Source organism: Spea bombifrons, chromosome 6, assembly GCF_027358695.1.
Source record: "Spea bombifrons isolate aSpeBom1 chromosome 6, aSpeBom1.2.pri, whole genome shotgun sequence".
Classification (NCBI taxonomy): domain Eukaryota; kingdom Metazoa; phylum Chordata; class Amphibia; order Anura; family Pelobatidae; genus Spea; species Spea bombifrons.
In genome coordinates this window covers 14,298,697-14,323,605 of record NC_071092.1, presented here as the reverse complement: position 1 = coordinate 14,323,605, position 24,909 = coordinate 14,298,697, and the positions used below count along the sequence as shown (strand labels likewise).

At 38.9% G+C, this 24,909-nt stretch overlaps 1 protein-coding gene across 1 annotated transcript in view; it reads right to left on the bottom strand.

Moving 5' to 3' along the window:
• FAM78B (family with sequence similarity 78 member B) overlaps positions 1–24,545 on the bottom strand; it is a 45,968-nt gene extending 21,423 nt beyond the window's left edge. Inside the window, exon 1 of the mRNA XM_053469310.1 lies at positions 23,952–24,545. Within this exon, the coding sequence (XP_053325285.1) occupies positions 23,952–24,214 (263 nt within the window). The 5' untranslated portion in view covers positions 24,215–24,545. The remainder of the gene's footprint in view (positions 1–23,951) is intronic.
• Positions 24,546–24,909: the final 364 nt, after the last annotated feature.

Below are 24,909 nucleotides of genomic sequence, written 5' to 3'. Positions count from 1 at the left end.
CAGCCAACCCCAAATACAAGATACCCACCCAACATGGCATAATATGCAGACTCTCCTTGTAGCAACTAAGTTAAAACATAAAAGGGCACCTGACCAGCTTCAGATTGAAGGCCTTATTCTCCATACAGGGGATTAGGTGTGGCTTTCCATAAAACATTTACATCTCAAGCTTCTAAATCTTAGGACCTAGATAAATCGGTCCTTCAAAATCAATGACATGTCATATAAGCTCGATCTTTCTTTGTGCCTGTCTCACCACTAGCTGCAGAAATGAAGGTTTGCAACAATTTCCGGAGCCCAGTACAATCCAACACGACTGCCCAGTAGCCATTGGGTACTCTCTGCGCATGCGCAGACTGCCATTTAAAGGGATGTGCATATACATTTTTCTCCAACTCCCCAATTACCTGGAGGGTGGGGATCTGGTACGAGAGCTACTTTAATCACTCAGTAGGTTTCACGTTTGTCTGTTCTAGTGTCTCCTTGCAGATTATCTAGGCCCCTGGCATGGTTGTATAAGTTTGCTGTGGATGAACTTGATTAGCCGGCAAAGACCCCTGACCTCAACCCTATCGAACACCATTGTGATGAACTGGAAAAAAGATTGTTTTATGTCAGGCGTAAACAGGATTTTAGGGGATATATATATATATATATATATATATATATATATATGTTACTGTGAAAGACCGAAATTGGTGAATGTCGACTTTCACCGGTGAATGTCAACACATACCAAATACGTTGGTGAAAGATCGAATATTTCATTTCATGATATGATATTCGGACACTCACCGGTGAATGTCGACAATCACAGATATGCTCTGGTGGAGGTCGAAAAGAGTACATTCGGACCCTCACCGGTGTATGTCGGAGACAAATAGGCGACTGGCTGTCTCCCGCTGCTGTCAGTCCGTATGCCAAATCCTTTGCTCTGCTGTCAGTCCGTATGCAACTCCCGCCAAATCCTTTGCTCTGCTGTCATTCCGTATGCCAAATCGTTTGTTCTGCTGTCAGTCCGTATGCAACTCCCGCCAAATCGTTTGTTCTGCTGTCAGTCCGTATGCCAAATCCTTTGTTCTGCTGTCAGTCCGTATGCAACGTTTGATGGTGCGAGTAACGTTTTCTACATTTTTTACGACACCCTTATTTATAATCAATGGATACCGCAGTGAATCGTGATCTTTTTCTTGAAAAGTTAAATGCATTAATTGCGGAAAAACGAGAAGACAATTGTTTTTATTTTTCTCAAGAAAAGTACTCTAAAATACTTTCTGAAGTGGTTTCTGCTAAAACTAAGTGCAATACACCTTTGGATTACAGACGATTAAAACGTTTTGATGTTTTAAAAATTAATGATGAAGAGAAGTTAATTGTACCATTAAAACAAGGAGACACGAATATCCAGTATTATGTTACCAATGAGGAATTGTTCAGTATACTATATGAAACTCACACCAGAATAGGCCACGGAGGAAGAACACGTATGCTGAAAGAATTGCAAGTTAAATACAAAAATATTACGTATGAAGTTGTCATGTTGTATTTAAATTTATGCAAACAGTGTCAAATGAAACACAGTGCACCTAAGAAAGGTATTGTTGTGAAACCAATGGTCAGTTCTGAGTTAAACTCAAGATGTCAAGTTGATCTGATAGATCTAATTCAGTAATCAAGTCACAACATTCACATAGTCGCTTGGTGTATGTCCAGTAATCCAGTATGTCCAGTATGTCCAGTATGTCCAGTATGTCCAGTATGTCCAGTAATCAAGTCACAACATTCACATAGTCGCTTGGTGTATGTCCAAAATAATTGCTAAATACCCTTATTTCTTACTTACACCGGCCAATGTCGACATTCACCAAGTACTAATGGTGAATGTCGGAGATTTCTATTTTCTTCTCCGTATTTCAGCGGCGATAAAATATCACAAGGGTGATAATAAAAGGATTCAATTATGTGATTAGAAACTTATTTATTGCAACAACTGAAACAATTATGACATTTTGAATTACACAGAAGTCCCTTGCTTTTGCAACTACATTAACTTATTTATTGCAACAACTGAAACTATTATGACATCTTGAATTACACAGAAGTCCCTTGCTTTTGCAACTACATTAACTTATTTATTGCAACAACTGAAACTATTATGACATTTTGAATTACACAGAAGTCCCTTGCTTTTGCAACTGCATTTATTTGTGGAACACTTCCTTTTGCAATGACAGCGTGTATAGCCTTGCCCGCCGCTTCTCGAATTAGCTGCAGCTGCTTCTCTCAGCGAAATTTCTTGAGCCGAAATCTCATTTATGGAAAGTAACTTTTCTTTACAAATTACGAACTGGTTACGTGTGTAAAGCTGCTTGAGGGTACCATTTTTATTTGCCAGTTTATAGAAGTCGGAGTCTTCTATCCCAACAACAACCGCTAACACATTTCGGCTATCTGTACGACCACGGTCGACATCAGGCACTTGTATTCGTACACTATCGCCAATTTGAGCAGGAGGAAATTGTTTTTGTGAGGTGCGTAACATTTTGTTTGCTTGCAGTACAAGATTCTCTTTCGCGGCCGCTCTTTTTCTTGAAATTAACTCGTGTTTTCCAGTTAGAGCTTGATGTGGAAACGTAGTAGAATGCAGGTCCTCTTCAATATTTTTCCTTGAAATATGGTTTTCCGAAAGACCACCGCACAAATTTTTTTCAGAAGTATCAACAGTTTCTTCATGCTGTTTTTCGGTTTCACAAGTATTGGCAATTTCTTTGAGTTGTTCTTCGGTTTCAATATTTGCGATTAGTTCGCTAGGCAAAAAAGACGATGCTATGCCTCTTTTAGCCTTAACGCCAAACATGGCTTCATAAGGACTTTGGCGTATTCCTTCGTGGTATGTAGTGTTCTTGGCAAATTGTACAAAGGGTAAACCATCTGACCATTTATTTGTATCGTTATCGTTCATCCATGCGGATAGCATATTCTGTATATCTTGATTGGCCCTTTCAACTGAGCCTTGTGTTTGACTGTGACGAGGCTTTCCATGGACTATCTTAACATCTTTCCACATAGCGCATAGTTCGGATATGACTTGATTACTGAATTCTCTACCATTATCTGATTGCAATATTGCTGGAGCACCAAATGTTAAAAATATTGAAAGAACGTGATGCGCTACTTCTTCAGCTCTCTTAGTTTTCAAAGGTCGTAGCTGGACAAACTTAGTTAAATGATCTTGGTAAACCATTATGAATTTATATTCGCCATCGCTGTTTGACTGTAGATCTATCAGATCAACTTGACATCTTGAGTTTAACTCAGAACTGACCATTGGTTTCACAACAATACCTTTCTTAGGTGCACTGTGTTTCATTTGACACTGTTTGCATAAATTTAAATACAACATGACAACTTCATACGTAATATTTTTGTATTTAACTTGCAATTCTTTCAGCATACGTGTTCTTCCTCCGTGGCCTATTCTGGTGTGAGTTTCATATAGTATACTGAACAATTCCTCATTGGTAACATAATACTGGATATTCGTGTCTCCTTGTTTTAATGGTACAATTAACTTCTCTTCATCATTAATTTTTAAAACATCAAAACGTTTTAATCGTCTGTAATCCAAAGGTGTATTGCACTTAGTTTTAGCAGAAACCACTTCAGAAAGTATTTTAGAGTACTTTTCTTGAGAAAAATAAAAACAATTGTCTTCTCGTTTTTCCGCAATTAATGCATTTAACTTTTCAAGAAAAAGATCACGATTCACTGCGGTATCCATTGATTATAAATAAGGGTGTCGTAAAAAATGTAGAAAACGTTACTCGCACCATCAAACGTTGCATACGGACTGACAGCAGAACAAAGGATTTGGCATACGGACTGACAGCAGAACAAACGATTTGGCGGGAGTTGCATACGGACTGACAGCAGAACAAACGATTTGGCATACGGAATGACAGCAGAGCAAAGGATTTGGCGGGAGTTGCATACGGACTGACAGCAGAGCAAAGGATTTGGCATACGGACTGACAGCAGCGGGAGACAGCCAGTCGCCTATTTGTCTCCGACATACACCGGTGAGGGTCCGAATGTACTCTTTTCGACCTCCACCAGAGCATATCTGTGATTGTCGACATTCACCGGTGAGTGTCCGAATATCATATCATGAAATGAAATATTCGATCTTTCACCAACGTATTTGGTATGTGTTGACATTCACCGGTGAAAGTCGACATTCACCAATTTCGGTCTTTCACAGTAACATATATATATATATATATAAAACATCCACAACACTTTGAAGAAGAAAAACAGTTACATAGTGAACGTAAACAATTTCTGCATTATGCACACACTGTGTCATTTTTACTACATTGAGACTGAATAAGGGAGTAATTGACCGACTATAAGTATCTACTAACATACAATTATTTATTTAACACATACATTAAGTGATCTGTCTGCATGCCATATACACGATCAGCCAAAACATTATGACCACCTGTCTAATATTGTATAGGTTCCCTTGTCTCCAAAACAACACTAACCAGTCGAAGCATGGGGTCTACTAGAGCTCTTAAGGTGTGCTGTGGTATTTGGCACCAAGACGTTAGCAGCAGATCCTTTAAGTCCTGTAAGTTGCGAGGTGGGGCCTCCATAGGTGCATTCTGGTGCCATGTGTTCTCCAGGTAAGGGACGCAGCCAGCCATCCACGTGATGTAAAAGGAAACATGATATGTCAGACCAGGCTACCTTCCTCTTGTACTCCGTGGTCTAGTTCTTATGCTCACATTCCCACTGTAGGCACTTTCGGCAGTGGACCAGGGTTAGCATGGGCACCCTGACTGGTCTGCGGCTACTCAGCCCCTTACTCAACAAATCGTGATGCGCTGTGTGTTCTGGCACTTTTCTATCAGAACCAGCATTAACTTTTTCAGCAATTTGGGCTACAGTAGCTTGCTTGGATTTGACCACACGGGCCGGCCTTTGCCCCCTACATGCATCAATGATGCCCATGACCTTGTTGCCGGTTGACTTTTCCCTCCATGGACCACTTTTGATAGGTACTAACCACTGCAGACTGGGAACAGCCCACAAGAGCTGCAATTTCGGAGTTGTCTAGCCATCATAATTTGGTCCTTGTCACTCAGATCCTTACGCTTGCCCATTTTTCATGCTTCTAACACATCAATTTTAAGGACGAAAAGTTCACTTGCTGCCTAATACATCCCACCCACTGACAAGTGCCATGATAACAAGATTATCAGTGTTATTCATTTCACCTCTCAGTGGTCATAATGTTATGGCTGATCGGTGTATATCTACCACCATAGTGGAAAGGAGTGTATTTGGGAGATTCTGGATACAACTACTCCGTGCATATTACCCCAGATCAGAAAGAGGATTGATGCCAAACTAAAGGATCACTGAAGTAGAAAAGAAATGCTGCATTAACTGAGAATGATTAGATGATAATTAGCATTCTGAGCAGCATGAAAATAAGGATGTGTTGAAGGAGACTGCAACTCCCACTTCCTAAGTCGTAGAGATAATTACAGAGTGGATGAGTTAACATGACAAGCAGCTGCTCGGGGGTGTATACAAGAGCAGGGGATACATTTTCACCAATGTTATTGTTTATATACCTTTCACAACATTATAAAACACTCCTCACAACTAGTAAGCATATAAAGCAGTGAATTTCAAACTGGTCAAATAAACTAAAGCATGTACGTTAATATGAGTGACTCAATCAAGTAATAGTGAATTTATTAAAAGAGATATGCAGATACAGAAATTACAATGTTGGCATTCAGTCTCATTTGCAATGTAGGCTAAAATCCTAGCGAACTTAATAAGATTGTAATTAGATGGATCTGCATTCAGTTCATTAACTAGCGACAATGTATTAAACAACTTGTGGCCTGTTTCAACTACCTTGCAGCATGACTTCCTAGATTCTAGATTAGAATTATTAGATTCTTCTGCCCGTCAATCCCCTAATCTTCTCTGTGCTGCAGACTCTGTAACACATTGTCATACCACACAGTAACTCGTATTGTGTCACTTGTAGTAATAAAGTGTTTATTAGTCTTGTAGTAAAATGCTACATGCCGTAGTTAGACAAAATCTAATAATTACTAACAGGTTGTTGATGCTTATGATGCATTTGTTAGGAATGTGATTTTGTGCCACTTGCTTCATTAATCAGTGGAGAATACCGTTGATTATTCTGTGTATTGTCATATGATTATGTGGGTTGTTTCTGTAATATAACCCATAGCTCTGGAAAACGAAGCCTTTATCTCAGTCTTTGCCAGGACATCCGAGTACATCAATCCGTGCACATGTTAAAGATCTAGATAAGGATAATTGTGGTTATAATGTCATGATACATACTGCAACTTTCCCCATGCAGTACACCAGGAAACTTATATGTAAAGGGAAATTTTGTCTCTGTTCATCATTATTTTTTACATACTGTTAAATGACATTTAGCTAACTGTATAAAAGGACATTCTTTGTCCTGATCTCTTACACATAACACAAAAAATAAAGGGATACTCCAGCCAGCATATGCTTGATCCCTTAATTTTTTTTTTGTGTTGTCCCTTTTGCAAATTAATGGGGGATTCTGCATGTATTCTTTTCTGCATGGGACATACTCCGCTCGGTAGAGGCTCTGGGCTTGGGTCTGTTCATTTCCCTGTGTGCCTGCATGGAAAGCGCTCCCATTGATTCAAGCAGCCAATTAGTGGCAAGAGTAATCAGACCATGGAGAAGGGCAGCTGCAGTAGCAGGGCTGCAGCTTTTGTGTAAGAGCCCGGGTGTCAGGGTCACGTCATTTGAATAATGAATGCAATGTTTATATTACTTTGGGTAAAGGTCAAATAACCATAATCTGTGAGATGTTGCACACTGTATTATTGCTTGCTCTTAACTAAGCTAGAAAACTCACGAATCCAACTTAGGCTTAGTTCACCATGTTGCCTTCCCTTGACCCACAGAAACATTGTGGTCCAAAGCAACGTTATATTATTTCAAAGAAAGATGTTAACTATTGTACTTTTCTTCACATTGTTAAGGTTAATATGTAATCGCTTTTCAGCCACTTTCGCCAGTGGGCTTATGGTGAGGATTTGTCTGTTGTATTTCTTGACGGCTCTGATGGAATAAAATGATGCCAAACAGAGAAGATAAGCCAATTCATTCTTGAGAATGGCTTTGTAAATGAAATATAAATACATTTTTCAGTATATATAAAGGGTATTCACTAAAATAATAAAACACGTTTGACTATTAGTAATGCATTACACCGTTAAAGGCTGCTTCTACATTTTAAGTAATATCTTTTAAATTATAGCAATGAATTGTGAGTAAGAGTTTAGAAATGTGTGTGAATGAGACACTGTAGGAAAAGCATATTGAGGCTTTCTCTCTCTAATAAAGTTACAGGTTCCTAAATATATGTGTTATGCAAACACAAACACAAACACAATTAACAGCTGCACATTAATACAAATTTTTGGATCCCTGCTACATAGCCGACGTGCGCGGGCACTGTTAATGTCATGCATGCAGAAATGAGCTATCCACACACAGACACTTTTTCAGGTCACCTGCAGTGACATTCATTAAAACTGAACTTGACCTTTAACTCTCTGTAGTCCTGGAGTGCATTGTAATTTTCTTCAGCCTGCTCAGTTTAAAATCAACTAGGATTAACTCAAAGTGAAGACTTGTTCCTGGAAGATGATACATCTTTTTAAAAAAAAGACAGTAACATAGCAACTAGTCAACATAGTTACATGAGTAACTAAGCAACATGTGTTTTAATATAGAATGGTAGCAATGACGTGATACAGTACAGTAGTGTTCTAATAGTTACTAATCATTGTTCTCTAAGTTAAAAGAAAAATTTCCCCTTGAGCATAAAATACTGTGCTGTATATTATTATTATTACCGTATTTGCTCGATTATAAGACGACCCCCCAAAATCTGAATATTAACATAGGAAAAAAAGAAAAAGCCTGAATATAAGACGACCCTAAAGGAAAAAAGTTTTACCAGTAAATGTTAATTCATGTAAACTATTTTTTTTAATAAAAGCTATGATTGAGAAAAATATTTATTTTGTTTTTATTTCCTTGTATTTTCCAACCTGTCCCCCAGTTACGCACATCTGCCCCCAGGCTTGCCACACCAATATGGCACTGTGGCCCATGATATGCCTTTTAACCCTCTATATGCCACAGTGCCCCATGGTATGCCTTTTGACCCCCTATGTGCCACTCTGCCTCCAGAAATGCCTTATACCCCTATATCCCATTCTGGTATTTAGGGGGTTAAAATGCATATTATGTGGCAGAGTGGCATATAGGGAGGTATAAGGCATTCCAGGAGGCAGAATGGCAATAAGGGAGTTAAAATGCATTGTATAGAGCACTCTGCCTCCAGAAATGACTTATACCCCTATATGCCACTCTGGCATTTAGGGGGTTAAAAGGCATATTATGGGGCAGAGTGGCATATAGGGAGGTATAAGGCATTTCAGGAGGCAGAGTGCTCTATTAAATGCCCGCTAAACGCCACTCTGCCTCCTGAAATGCCTTATACCTCCCTATATGCCACTCTGCCCCATAATATGCCTTTTAACCCCCTAAGTGCCAGAGTGGCATATAGGGGTATAAGGCATTCCAGAAATGCCCTATGCCCCCATTTAACACACACACACACACTTACTTACCGGTGCTTCCAATTTCCTGCTGTATTGCCGGGGCAGCGGGTTGACGTCTCCTTCCGCTGCAGCCGGAAGGAGGTGGAGTTGGCAGCGGGGGCTTGTCTGCGTCCGTCGCGCATACCTTCCCCGGCTGTCAGAGATCAGAGTTCCCCGCACCGGTGCGGCACTGGTGCGGGGAACTCTGATCTCTGACAGTCGGGGAAGGTATGCGCGACGGACGCAGACAAGCCCCCGCTGCTAGCCACACCTCCTTCCGGCTGCAGCAGACGTTGTCTACGTGTATCGCGTAGACGTCAACCCGCTGCCCCGGCAACACAGCAGGAAGCACCGGTAAGTGTGTGTGGGGGGGTGTTAAATGGGGGGAGACAGGAGGATCCAGGTCCCCTGCAGCGGTGTGGGGGAACTGGATCTTAGTCTCATAATCAGACCTCTATTTGAGGTCTGATTAGAAGACGATCCCGATTAGAAGACGAGGGGTATTTTTCAGAGCATTTGCTCTGAAAAAAACCTCGTCTTATAATCGAGCAAATACGGTATTACTATTATTAGAATTATTGTTATTGTCTTTTATTTACATAGCACCAACAATTCTTACAATGCATACGCTCAAATTGACAGACTAAGGCAAATTAAAGAGGGCCCTCCTTGCAAGCTTACAATTTGTATACTGGATGTTCCTGTTGCTTGCTCTAATTTCCCCTAAAACTGCTTTTTTACAATTAGACACCAACCATAATGTTATAGATTTTACACTCTTTATCCAGCATTTAATATGTCTGAATATTTGTTTTTTTGATATGCACAGTTTGCAATCTTATGGAAATCATCAGAATTAAGTAGAGTAAACCAGAAAGTCCGAGTCTAAAGATCACAGGCCCGATATAGGTTTGTTTATACACAATTTTCCATTTTCAATTTTTACTATTACAAAAATTCAATATGGTTTTTTAAAGAGGAAAAAAATAGACACAAAAAACAGGAATATACACAAATCTAAAGTAACAATACTATATTAATTACACACATTACACAAATTACCTACGTCTCTAAGAGATAACACTCAAATACCAATATAAACCAGCAGTGGGTATGCTATGGACATTGCCAATGGACCCCAGTGCTTTAACATAGTGTACCATTACACTGTTGGGATGCCTTTTTCCGCTTAGTTGTCTACACAATATATTCTCTTTTTTTTATTTAAATATGTTAGGAACAAATGGATGAACATATAATGATGGGGGCCTTGTGTACTATATTTCTACAGTTCTCTTTCATGAAAGGTAGGAAAAGCAGACCAGTAATCTTCCCAAATGGTTACTTTGTTAGGGGCACCCTTAACCTCATTAATATATTTTATAGGAAGAAGAGTTAAGCGTAAGGCTAGGGACCTAAGCCAACTTTTCCACAAAATGTTCCAAAACTAGACACAAGGTTCAATTTTGCAAAAGGCTCATCATTAATGTCTGTAATAAGTTTGAAAACATTGCACAGTAACTTAATATAATAAAAGTTACTCAAAATTACCACTCTAAGGGAAATTGAAAATGTCATTACTCAAAAAACTACAACACAGAAGCAAAGAACATGCAATAAATTATGGTAATTTTAATTTAAAGTCCACAATAATCACTGCTGTTATATCCAAATCAGTATTTTTATAATGTGAATTATTTTGTTCACAAATCCCAATATTCATCCTCCATTTAGAATTCCCTTTTCAATTTTCTTAGTTCTCCTTTGTCATAAAAAGATTAAAAAGGCACACAAAGATGATGGCTATACTAATATAAAATTTGTAATATACATATAAAATGTATTATTATGCATTTCAGGATACTGTTTTGACATTAAATATAAGCATTCTTTTAAACAATTATTTGATTAATTTTTATTTGGTAATAGCAAGGATTTAGGACTATATGATGTGGCTCTATTTGTCAATAACAAAGGTTATTTGGTAAAAAGAGGACCTGGCTATTTATCCTGCTTGGCTATATGCTATTTATAGAGAAAGGAGAAGAATAGGGAGCAAAACAGATAATGTTTATAAACTGTAAAACCGCTTCCATAGTGTTAATGGAACTCCCTCAGGGATTAAATTATATGCACCATAAATTATTTGTGCACCTTCAGTTTTGAACAATTAGAGTTGGCCCATGATCTATATCACTCAGCATGGCTATGTAACACAGGGGCCAGATGGGAGCTATACCCCATGCAATCTGTCTCATCATAAGTAATTAGTATTCCAATACAACTGTATACTCAGTGCATGACACATCAACCATATGGATCTACTGTATGTGTAGTGAAGCTTTACAAATAACTCTTGACTTCTTGAGGACAGACAGGCATTGTGTACTTAAGTGAAAAAAAGAAGAATATAATAATATTATTTTCTATCATTTTATTTTTTTTTCCTATCATTTTAACCGCTCTTTCACACTATATGGTCATGGTAATAATGGTGATGTCTATTGTATTTACCATATCTTTTTTTTCGTGTCTCCAGGAAAAAAAAAATATTTCCCGTATTTCTTCTACACTATACATTTCAAAGACCTGTAATTAAAGACTCTCATGGAAAACATTGGGTACGTTTTTTAGCTCATTGCTTAACCTAACACCAACTTAAATAAGCACATGTTATTAAGAGCCTGACTTAATTATTATGCAACTAATTTTTAAAAAAATGAAAGGTCCCCTTTAAGTTTATTAGAGATGAATAAGATAAATATGACAAAAAAATCCAAAACTCTGCCAATGTAGGACTCGGACATAATGGATCTGCAGGGAAACCTTGCTGCTTTTGAAAACTGTAAATGAAATGTGTGTCCAACCACCATCTTTTATGATATCATATTCAAAGTGTAATACAATGATTGTGAAAAGAAACCCACACGAAAGCAGGAAAATAAAGACACTCTATATTTCCTTTTGAAATTTGGATCAAGGAGTATGTTTGCGGAGATACCCACCCATAGTGTCCATGTTTGTCTAAAAGGCAAACCAATGTGTACCACTGTCTCTTTGTCTGTGAATGAAGACACATCATGCACATCATGCATATCACGGAAAGGCTTTAAGAACAATGTCATTGCCATATCTATATGGTCAGTATAGAAAAGTAGACTAGGAGTGCATGTTGTGTGTGAAGACTTAATTTTAAGGAAATACTATCCACAAAGGAAGTTGCCCAAGTTCCAAGAAAGGATGGAGCAGAATAACGTGTGGCCATTATTGGGATAGGACATAGGAAATAGAAATATATTTGATTTCACAAGAAATGATTTGTTAAATTAAAAAAATGCTGAGCCATGTGCTGCCAGCAACATAAATGTGGAAGACAAGTAAGTAATGTCTCCCTCCCCATTATTTGTGTAACCCCTCTAAAAATAGGATCACCCCATTGGCCATTTTTTCAGGGCATGAATGCATTTAAAGTATTGCTGACCAGCACATGTAATGTGATATTCTGCAACACATGTGATATATCGATTCACAGATGGTAATCAATTACTTGTTATACATCCCAAATATTGCAGTATAGCACAGACATTATACCGTATATTCTAGTCAGCAGAAATGACTGGATATGTCCTGGAGAAAACGGGTTAATCCTATTTGAAATTGACCAAAAATGGGCAATATGGTGACCTACAGTCACCGCTTAACAGATTAAAAGCATCATCCCACCAACCTTAAAGACAGACAACATGAATTGCTACCATGAGTATGTGTGAATACATTTCATTATGCCACCCAAAAATTATTTTACTGAATTTTCTGTATTTTCCCCTATTCAATATTACTAAAAATTAACATGTAAATAACATTTCTCTGTATTCACATATCAACTCTTCTGACGTCAGAGAAATGTATTACTAATGAAAGAAAATGCAAACTTAAGAAATTAGTATTTCATATATAATTTATAGAATTCATGCACTTGCGTTATTCATTTTATTGCTATGTATAACATGAACATAATGCTTCTCCTGGATACATGTGATGTTGCAATATGTCATAATATTACTATGGTCAGCATTGGTGATAGCATTAAAATAGCACCTGTCATAAAGAATACACAAGCACCAATTGACGTTTAGCAGTTGTGGTGTGCTGCTGCTAATAGCGTTTCTAGCTGATGAGATGGATGTTCCAGATATTTTTCACTTAACCTAATAACCCACAGCCATTTTAGTGTTTCGACAGTCACACAATCTGTACGTAAACTCCCTGGTTTGTATTTCACATGTAACCTTTCTCATTGGCTTACTGAATACAGAAGTAGTATGCAAACCAATCTAATTATCTATTAATTACCTAAGGTCGGTCACAACTTATCCATTAAGAGTGAGTCTTATTTCAGGATGGGAAACAGATCTTCCTAATCCTGATATTAATGATCTATTGGGTTAGAACCTAGTTGAGCTGTGAAAGGCAAATTTGGATTTATTTAGTCTTTATTGGTTGGTTCACGAACTCCAGTTCTTAGTGATTACAGTTAATAGACTTTAATCTGATTTTTAGTGGTACACACTGAACATTTTTACGATTGTGGAGAACAGGTTTAGCCTTGCAATTTTTTTTTAAAAAAGTCCCACGTTAGAATGACCAGTAAAGGGGTCATATAGTATTTCTTTTTAGTTTGAGAGAGGCTGCTGATCAGTTAAATCTCAACCATGTATCTCATTCATCAGAATCCTCGACTTGCTTGTGCAATTGAGCTCCTATGTATAACAGAAGTGTACATTATACATGCAAGGTTTCCAATGTGTCTAAGCGAGAAGTGCTGCCAACTATTTGCCGAGCATAGTACTATAGAACATGATCATAGAGAAGGGGGCTTAAAGTGTTATCACGTATGAGATATGTGATTGGCCTCCTTGGACCACTTGACCAAGCACTTATCTCATATGTGGTTTGCACTCAAATGGTTAATTGTACTTTCTATGAACTAAACATTAAATGCTATGTAGCCTGCTACTCAAATAACCAAGGGGAAAATAGCATAAAAGTCAGCCAGTTGGCACCGAGATTGTGTATGACTGCAGTTAAAGATGGAGAGCGTGTAAACTGATATAATTAATGCTTCAATAGTTTTTAATACAGAAGATTCATTCTTGGGTGTGATCAGGCAGTTAAATGAATCACAATTCTTATACAGATATTATTGAATCATAAATTGAATAGAATAAAAGAGAAAAGTGGGCATTTGTAAAATGAGAAAGGCATGAAGAATACAAATTGGTGGGTAGCATTAAGTCTGTAAAGAGTGAAAGCTAACATTGAGTCTTATGTCTCACGAGTCTTCTAAAATGCTTCTAAGTTTCTAGAGGCATTCCCAATCTTCCTACTTCTGCACAGTTATGCTTGGTGAACTTGTGTTAGACGGGGTGGATAGTGCAGAATGATTGTGTCGATTGCTAAGTGTGTTCCTGTCAGGGCCGGCCCGACAATGGAGCCGAGCGGGGCAACCGCTCCAGGCGGCACTTTTGAAGGGGCGGCACTTTTGAAGGGGCGGCACTTTTGAAGGGGCGACACTTTTGAAGGGGCGACACTTTGCCGCCCCAAGCCCTTTTTTTTTTTTTTTTTTTTTTTTTAGTGAAAGAGAGAGAAAGGGGCGCCGAGTGGTTTTCACTTACCAAGCTGTCAGTACCCGCTCGGCGCCCCTCTCTCTCTCCTCTGCGGTGAGTCTCCCTGTTCGATCTCGGTGCCGGCTTGTAATGCTGAGTGCCGGAAGATTTCCGGCGCTCAGCATTACAAGCCGGCACCGAGACCGAACAGGGAGACTCGCCGCAGGACTGCTGAAAGGTAAGTACAAGGGGGGGGGCAGGGACGGAGGGAGAGGAAGGGTAGATAAGGGGGGGGGGCGGCATTTTAAAATTCGCCCCAGGCAGCATTTTGCCTTGGGCCGCCCTGGTTCCTGTGTCACTTGGATTAGATTCCCCAAAGCTAAATTTACTCAGCTGGTTTCCTCTGCTCATACCTGTTCCCTATCACATGGTTCAAAATAACTATCTGGGGAGCAAAACTCTGGATCCATACTCTTGAAGTGTTCTTTGGTGTAGCAAAATTCTAAACTGAAGCATGCGGATAAAGCAACTTAAAATAATGATATGAGAGAAGCTATCTAGCAATATGAATGCTATGGGTTGTGCACAGAGAGGGGGTAATGAGGATTGCAGGATTCTAGCTTTATAGTAGTGATCTGTCTAATTTCAAGTATGTATAGTTGCCAACATTGGAAAAAAATTTCCAGGGACACTTTGCAGCACAGGTATCAACTATTTGAAAATGTAACACACCCACTGTCTCAAAGCCCCGCCAACTCCACCCAATTCAGCTCTGTCTAGAAACGATGGTTCAGATTATATCACCAAATTCCCACCAACACTACCATACATCCTTGGAATGCAGTAGATACATTTGCAGCACAGCATCTATATCAGGCAGGTGAACATAATAAGGAAATAAATGATATTAGAACTAAATTAGAGAATTAAAAAAATAAGGTAAGAAAACTTCCCCAAAACCAGTGATTTATTCACATTTTGTGCTGGTCGTGGTGTGAACAAAGTGTTTTGTATAAGCTTAATGGGACATTACATACAATGGGACAGTAAAATAACCTAGAGGATGTGAACTATAATCCCCTTTATGCATGCACAGGCGTTATAGCATACCCCTCATCAGCATAGAATTAGCCAGACGTACATATGATACTGTGCAGCTCATAGTGAGCCTGGCATATGTGGTACAGCATAAATCCCATTACCATAATTTCAGCCAGACACTGATCGTTGTACTGCATAAATTCCATTAACTCAGCCAGACAATGACTGTTGTACAGCATACCGCCCATCAATATATAGCAAACCAGACACTGACAATGGTACTGTGTAGCCGCATCATTTAATAGTAAGCCAGACACTAAGGGTGGTATAACACCCACTATTACCGTATTTGCTTGATTATAATACAAAGTCTGACTACAAGACTAAGATCCAGATCTCCTGCAGCGCTGCAGGGTACCCGGGCTTCTATGACAGAGCGCCGGTATGATCATAAAAGCCCTCCGGAAGTGCTGGCAGCAGCGGAGACCTTCACCGGCTGCCAGAAAGGAAGATTCCCCTGGGGACCTGAATGCTGCTCTCTTCTATGATGGAGCACCGGCATCACATGACCTTCCAGTGCTCAGTTATAGAAGCTCTGGCGGAGCTAACGGGCAGCAGAGGCTGTCTACGCGCATCACGCAGACCTCCATCGGCTGCCCCCACTAGACACCAGGGAGTCAGAAGCAATTGATACATATACATCAATATGTATGATTTGCCTTGTTTTTATATACAGTGTTTGAGTCTCTCTATAGAATTATACAAACAGTTCATTTACTTTGCTGTGCTGTTGTGTTTTCTACTAACTAGAATTAGGTTAATTTTAAATATACTTAAGTTATGTTGCCATATAGTCATCTTAGAGTGGCTTTCTATGCTAAGATTTAGACCCTGACTGGCCACCTGGCAGACAAGGCAGATGCCTGATTGGCCGCTGGCTGACATCGCCCCATACTCACCAGATCTGCCATCTACAATGGGCAGCTGGATATACCCGGCTGCACACTACAGAAGCATAAAAATGTAAGGTGCAGCTGTACATATCCAGCCGTTGGCTGCATTTAAGTCATTGGGCGTTCCTATTTTAAACTAAAACCACTTGTTTGAGACCTCATTTTGGAAACATTGTCGTGAATTATCACAGGACAGTTTACTAAAATTCCAGGGCACATCAGAGTATGTGAGGATCAGCTGCTCAAATGCTCATTTCAAGTAGAATTTTAAAGGTGACAGCAAATTCCAAAGCTGCTTTGTACATTCCGCAAATTTCTTTTTTAAAAAAAAAAAATATCAAAAATATAATTATGTATTACCATACAAAATAAACTACAAATTGCAATTCGAATCAGCAAAAAATGTGTAAATGTGAGGTGTAAAACAGACACTTAATTTGTGGCCATTTTTGCTCTTAAAATTGAAAGAAACAATTACAAATATAGAAATCATATATATGTGTTTTTTTGTGAAACCAGATTTTGTGAAAGTGTTTATACACTGAAAGAACATGAAACATTTCAAACACTTGTTATCTTTTCCATGCATGTCCTGCTCAGGAAATGCTTTAGATAATAAAAAGTACAAAATAAATGGTTTGTTCTAGCTCACTGTTTCAAATAATTTGGAGTTTATTCACTAAAGTGAGAGTTGGCAGGAGAGTTGGAGTTTCAATTTATCAACTTCACTGTAGATTATAAAGGTGCAAAACCAGTGAGTTTTTGCTGCAAGTTTAGCTGTACTCCACAAATTTCCTGCAAACTCTCCTGTAGCAGTGTACATGGGCCTATGTTGCCTAACACGGACGCAAATCACCCTATTGTACCACTGGGGCTACCTGAGGAGATCTCCCTTATAACAGGCCTATTTACACTATGGGGGTCTCTGTCTAGCTGGCATACTGTCCGTAGTTTCTTGTACTTGGAACATCTGTCTGAGGTGGAGGGCTGGGAAATGACGCCCTGCCGCCCAGAACACAAAGTGCTTGGCACAAGGCAGATCCAGAGGTAGACTTAAGTCAGGGGAAGTGTCCAACCTAAATATTTACCTACTCAGCTGCTTATTGAATATATTTCCTTATCTTCTGTTACAGTCTGAAAATATGCTGGTATACATTTTTGGATTATTAAAGAGTTCTAATTTAGCATATAGTGTGTGGTCAACGACTTAGTGTTAGCCAACATGCCCTACACATTCTGAGATCATGAACATATGAACATGGTCCCCTCACAAAAAAATATCTGCAGTTGGTAAAACACAATGGTGCCTGGGACTCTTTCATCCACCACAATCTAAATCATGCTAATTTCAAAAATACCAAAAGACAAGGAAATATACTCAGTCCAAATTAATGAGATTTTAAGGCATTCAACTCTGGATGCTTTCATAGGAATGATAATCTGCTTTTACACAATAGACGAGCGTGTGTAAAAATAAAAAAAAAACAACTGTAAAGGGATATTTGTTTTTAAAATGACAACATCCTATTTTAAACTAAAACCACTTGTTTGAGACCTCATTTTAGAAACATTGTCGTGAATTATCACAGGACAGTTTACAAAAATTCCAGGGCACATCAGAGTATGTGAGGATCAGCTGCTCAAATGCTCATTTCAAGTAGAATTTTAAAGGTGACAGCAAATTCCAAAGCTGCTTTGTACATTCCGCAAATTTCTTTGGGTGTTCTAAGGAATGTTGTTCTCACACTTGCTGTCTGTCTCCTCATCTCCTTATAGAATTGTCCGGCACGCTCTGCAGGTCACTGGATAAGTGTGTTTTCCTTCAGCTTTGGATCAGTTATTTGCCACATTCATAGTGCATATGTCATTTTCCAAAATACTACATTTTACATTTCAGTTTAACCCCTTAATGACAAAGTCTGTACATGTACGGGCTCAAAATGCATTGTTTTCAATGGATTTAGGGACCACCTATTGTCCTTAAGGGGTTAATAACCCTATGTTTACACATGGGTACAGATTATTATAAAATAGCTTATATATATATATAAAAAATCCGTGTTATGTCCACACCATGGAAGAGGCCATTTTAACTTTGATTCGCATGATTATTTATAAAAGTCTTGCAGGGGGGAATTATTTTTCCCCTTAATCACAAAACATTGTGCTGTATACAGTAATATAGGTGAGCTCTGACAAAACTCTTGGTTTTATCTTATTTTGCTCCAATAAAAGTCCTTCATCTACAGACCTGGAGGCTGCCATTGTTGTTAGTCGCATGATATTTAGGTGACTTTTTCTGCTCAGACACCACACTGAGGTGATTCTATACAGCAATGCTAATAAAGTCTTTTCTTCCAGAGTGTGAGGCATTCTATCATTTACCAGAGACTGTATGATAAGGGCTTAGGGTATTAGTCTAGTAGATCACTCAGTAAGATAGAACACATATAAATAGCTGGCAACCGCCTAGGAACAAAATCTAGAAAACAGAAAAAGGAAAACCGTACAATAATCTGGACATGTAATCTGATGCTAGGTTTAATAAAAATGGTGGGAATTCCCATAAAATTCACGGTAGGAAGTTGAGAAGACATTGTAGTTTTGCTACATTTTGCCGCATATAACATCATAACAAATGCAAATATCACCAAAACAATTGCAGAATTCCAAAAGACGAAGTACGAGCTATAGGTGGATTTAATAAATTAATTTGGAGTAACTTAATTGGCTGCTACCCTGAGACTGATTGACTGCTTTAAGAAAAATGTATTACTCAATAATATATTTAACAAATACACATTGATTTCTATGTGAAGTTTCGGGAAAGCAAATAGTAATTTCTTGGTCTGGCTTTCAAACGGATCTTCTACTTTTCCTAAATGTTCTAGTTTTATACACCAAATAAACAAATGTGACGCTAGTTACATGTTAAAATAAGTGATGTACGGGGACTAAATGTGTATTCCAGGAGATCACCCATATTAACTGTCTGTTCACAGCAGCTGCATGATTAATCCTTCTCATTTACTCCTCTCTCCTGTAAAAGTTGTTAGTTGTTAGTTACCCAATGCGAGTTGTGCTCAGGTCTCAGCTTCCCCATGGAAATATTTCCAAAAAACCTCCAGATTTATATTTTGCTAAAAAGCTGCGATGGCAACAGTTAAATTTCACCCACACAACGTTATGACTGTACTTAATCAAAGTCTACTTTTCTTACCCAGCTTATGCAAACAGATTTTCTCATTTGCCAGTGATGTATTGTGGCAACAGTTCCAGGAGGTGCAGCTCCTCTGCAGCATAACCGGGGTGATCAGGCTTCTTGGTGTGTCACTGCACCATGGCGCAGTTGGGTATATCAGAGATATCTCTTGTAACTCCATTTACACTATGGAAGACTGTGCCAAGCCAGCATAACCTGCATAGCATGTTACTCTGCACCTTGCATCCTTAAAATGCAGTGCGCTGGCATATGATGTCATATGTCTGCATTCAGCATAGAGGACATTGGCCTGGGGGCACTACCCTGGGTAAGGCACAGTGGTATAGAGTTGTTGAGAACACAACAGGCAAACACCTTCTGTATTTGTTTTACCTTAGCTAGAACACATTTGGGTAAAATGATTATATCTCAAATTGAATTGCAAAAGATTGCTTGTAGTTATTAAATTGGGAGTATGCAATGGAGCTTAAAGATAGACTTTAATGTTGTTGACACCCTCTCTACAGAAAAATGCATATTAAAGTAGTCTATGAGTACTTTAATATGCATTCTTCTAAGACAAAAAATAAAGTACTTACTTGACACAGAATATGCAGCCCTGCTGCAGCAGCTGTCCTCCCCTCTATGGTCTGACTTTTATTCCCACTGATTGTCTGTTTGAAACAATCAGTGGCAGGAAATACTCCCATTTAAAGCAATGCGCACAAGGTCTGACCAGCGTTTCCTGGAGTATATCACATGTACGCAGCTGAGGGGTAAATGCATATGGGGCATTTGAAGAATTACCATTCAAACGGAAAACATGAAAATGTAAAGGGACCACTCAGCTGTCATATGCATTATGATGGCTGGAATATTTCCTTGACCGAATATCCATTTTAATCACACAAGTCCAACTTTTAGCAGCTGGTTCTTCATAAGACTTTGTGATAACAGGGTGCTGAAATGTGAAATGTATTTTGTGAAAACTCCAGGTTTCATAAATACATCTAAAAGACAAAACTTCTATTTTCGCCACCCGTGCTGTATAGTAGCACTTTTTATGATAAAGTGCTCAGAGCAGGGGTCCTCCTAACAATACATACAATAATGCTTTTGAAGGAACATTTCATTTTTCATGTGGGTTTCCAACAGGTTTTTATTTCTACTGTAGCTCAAAGTCAACCTGCCATTCACAAAGACGTTTCTGACTGGATCCCCCAACGGTATATTTGATTTTATTGAGTATTGTTTTTGCAAAATCACCATGTAAGAATTTTTTTTCTTTTCTGCCTTTTTTTCTTGGTGGTTTAGTGCATTCATTATATGGAATTCGGAACAAACCAGGGATTGACTCACCAAGTAAACATGGTAGTTTTGTATATACCGTATAACTTATTATCTAGTGTAACTCTCAGATACACACACATTTCAGAACAGGCATCCTGAACTTATGTATAGACCCAAGGAGAGAAGTGGAGCAAGTGTTGCTTCTACCTTCTGGCTCGTAGTTCTCCGCTCCTGGTGAGCCAGTGCAGACCACACCAGCTCAACACCATTTATGATTCAAGGCAAAATAGGGGAAACTATGCAACAATATTAACCCCTTAAGGACAATGGGCGGTCCCTAAACCCATTGAAAACAATGCATTTTGAGCCCGTACATGTACGGGCTTTGTCATTAAGGGGTTAAACAATCAAGTTCCTATGAAACATGTGTCCTTTTCATATTTGGGACTTTCTAAATACTCAAAAAATGTACCTGTTTATTTTCATTCGCTGAAGTAAGGCAATTCCATGTACATTTTGAAATAGTGTTAGCTATCAAACTGTTTTATGCCTATTAACTTGAGAAATGACTGAAGTTAATAGGCATAAAACAGTTGACTCTATCCTATATGATGAATGGTCCAAAAACAAAATAAATAGGGATAGCATGAATTGAAAACAAAACATATCTTTTTTTTTGTTTGAGCCCTGGGGTCAGTGGCTCCAAAGTGAAGAAAAAAGTGGCTAGTGCCAACGTGCCATAAGGCCGTGGTAGACACCATGTCCCCTTCTTCATTTTCTTCAGGGGTCACACTCAAGGATATGCAGCCCCTTCCTTAAGACCTACTGGGGGTCCTGGATCTTCTACTGGAGCAGTCACAAGAAGAGCTACCTAACTCCCCATCTCACCAGAAAAAATGGGCCTTTTTAGGTGAGCCAGCTCCACCTTGGCTGTTCAGTGTACAAAAAACAATATCAATAAAATTTTCATAAAAATCAAAAGGTGAAAAACACACATGCTCTGTGCAACAAGCAATGCAATCATGCGAAAAAGGATATATACAAAAGTGCTCCCCATAGACAGAAAAATGCTATCTCTTTCAAACCCAATGACTCTTCCTGAGGGCCAACTTAAAATGTTATAGGGACTACTGATGGCCAGCAAACATGAGCTTGTGAATTAGTCTTGAAAGGATCAGAAAATTTGCATCTACAACGTGTATCACATCAGATGCCCACATTCAGCGAAGAGATATGAAACATGTGGCATTCCAGCTGTTCAGTCATAGCACCTGACTGAGCATTATGGAAGCTGTAGTTTATAAACATCAGAATGCCAAGAAGAGTATTGGTAATATTCAAACTTTAAATAAATATGTAAATAGGCAGTGAGGCTTATGTATATTACAATATTACAATTAGGGTACCTCTAAGTACATCTGCATTTTAGAGTAATAAAAACAATGTACTTTAAAGAATATGATAGCTGTGTCACCTGGTATTTTACTTTTTTATCCAAATACCCCCCCCCCCAGCAATGTGCATTGCAGGAGATGCATTCAATGGACTGCTTACTATTGTGCACAGTTGGATGCTCAACCCCTGCTAATTCCGGTGCTGGCTCAGATGAAATTTCCAGGGGTCTAACAAAACCCACTTGTTTAGGCACATTTGGATATCATTATGATAGCTTTCTTGTTAGTGACTGACTGGCTGCTTTGAGTTCTGGAGCTGAAGCATTTAGAGGACACACCAGTGTCTCATACTGTATATTCAACAAAGAATAAGTAAGTGCTTAAATATTCATATTTGAAACCTAGGAAAAAACAAACAAAAAATAATAATGTAACTGTAGGACAAGCTGCAGCTCCAGATCTGCAGCTGAACATCTCCTCTGTGTCCCAATGTTTTGTGCTTCTGATTGGCTGCTGAAGCAGCCAGTCAGTGGCAAGAAAGTGCTACCATAGAAATCAAGAACATGTGGGCAGGCTGGAGCGGCAGATAGGGTGAGTAACAGAAAAATGCTTATTAAAGTACCTACAGAGTATTTTAGTATGCATTAATTATTGGTGAGGCTGTTTGGAAAATTAGACTTCACTTTTTAAGTTTAACAAATTCTCTTTGGTAATGTGTACATTAAAATTCATATTAAGTGATGTATGCGTTTAAATCATGGTACAAATTAGACCATTTTAAAGTGTTTACTATGATACATAGTTCTGACACATTATATGTGCATGTGTTAACCAGGTAAGTGGATGAATGAATGGATAGATAGACAGACAGACAGACAATACTTGTGTGTTGATCATAATTAACCCCCACAACACACTGCAGAAAAGAGTATGTTAGGTCACACCAGCCATGAAAGACTTAAACTACTAGAAACACTTAAACCCACTTTCAACTTCTTTTTCAGTATTTAACCCTTCTGACCATCATAAAACACAAGGACCTATTTATATAATTTCTACTTCAAAATGCCACCATTTCCAGTATCTTATAACCATAGAATTATTTTTCTGCAACTAAAAGAATCTGCTGATTACAGAATGCAGATATTAGAACCTTGAAAACATAAAATATATTTACTGAAACCTAAATTGTTTATTTGTCCTTAGCCTGAAACAGCTTTTACATATGCTTATCTGCAGTTAATACTGAGAATATTAGAATATAATTACCATTTGGTTATGAATGTATTGTCCTTTAGTGCCAACGATTGTTAATTAATTGATGTATAATAGTGATCAGCTTAATATTATCCTCTGTATGCATCAAAATCAGAAAATTACTTCAACTTTCAACTGATATTTCATTATTGTTTTTAGTATATATTTGAATAACAAAAAAACATGACCTACCTACTGTGATTTTCAAATGTAATACAATTAAAAAAAATAGGCAAAATGACTATACTGATCTAGCAAAATGCGGTATTTATATAAAAAAATCATTGTCAATTGCTATCGTACAATTATGTTTTTACATTCAGAATAAAAAGATCATGTAGCATTAAATTATCGGAGTACCTTTGGCTCTTAAGGGGTTAAAAACACTACCCCAAGAACCTAACCTTGATGGAGCAGAACTGGGGCATTTGTCAAATTGTCCCACAGCACCCATCCCACCCTGGCAAAAGACAAAAAGGGTGACTTACATTCCCAGGTCGCTGTAGATGTTGAAGAATTCCATTTGGTTGCAGGCTTGTATCCATCCAACCACCCAGGTCTCGTTCCTGGGCAAGGGTGGCATGACTACTCGGGCCGAGGCTTTAAAGTAGGGGGTTTTATACCTTAAGACAATGGGTGAGTTCTCCTCTATGGAGGTAGGGCACTGGTCTATAGTGGCACACACATCATAAACTATGATGTTCTCCCTCCTGATGCGGGACTTGCAGGTGAGGCTCTGGAGACAGCCCATAATTGGTGCTTCGGTCGGGGGCAGTAGGGCAGAGGCATCAATAAAACCGACAAGGGCAATTGCAGTGGTAAAAATGGTTTGTATGTCAACCACCCTACTGGTTAATTCAAAAGACTATGTATAAACATATGTGTCCATGTCTTCTAAATCCAGCACTGATGATTCTCGCGTGTGCAGCCTCTTTTCACTTGGTCCTAGGCAGATGGTAATATTATACTGCACACTGAAGGATGGATACCCCCCTCCCCTATTCCTCCTCCTCCTCTTCATCTTGATCTCCCTACCATGCTGTCTTCCAGTGGCACCTGCCCCTAATTAATTCTCTACTTCCCCCTCCCCACCTTTGCCCACCTCCCCAGGCCAGTTGTAGCCTCTCCTCCTTTGCCCTGCTAGGATGGCCAGGGCTTGTCATGTCCCAGGTGGCCGGGAGCTGGTGATCTCCCTGCTGCTGAAGCCTATTCTCTGCTGTCTCGGCTGCTTTGTGTCGGAAAGGAGGGGGGTCTCTCAGACTGATCCTCCCACCCACCGTGCTGTCATAGAGCCAGGAAAACGGCTTGGGGAGACCCCAGATACACACACGCCGTAGATGCGCCGCATGATCCTCAGCAATCAGTACCAACATGCACCTCTCTGTGTCTCTGCCAGGGGAGGGGAGGCAGGCTCTAGCTTTGGGAGGTTTAGTGGATGTATTAGAC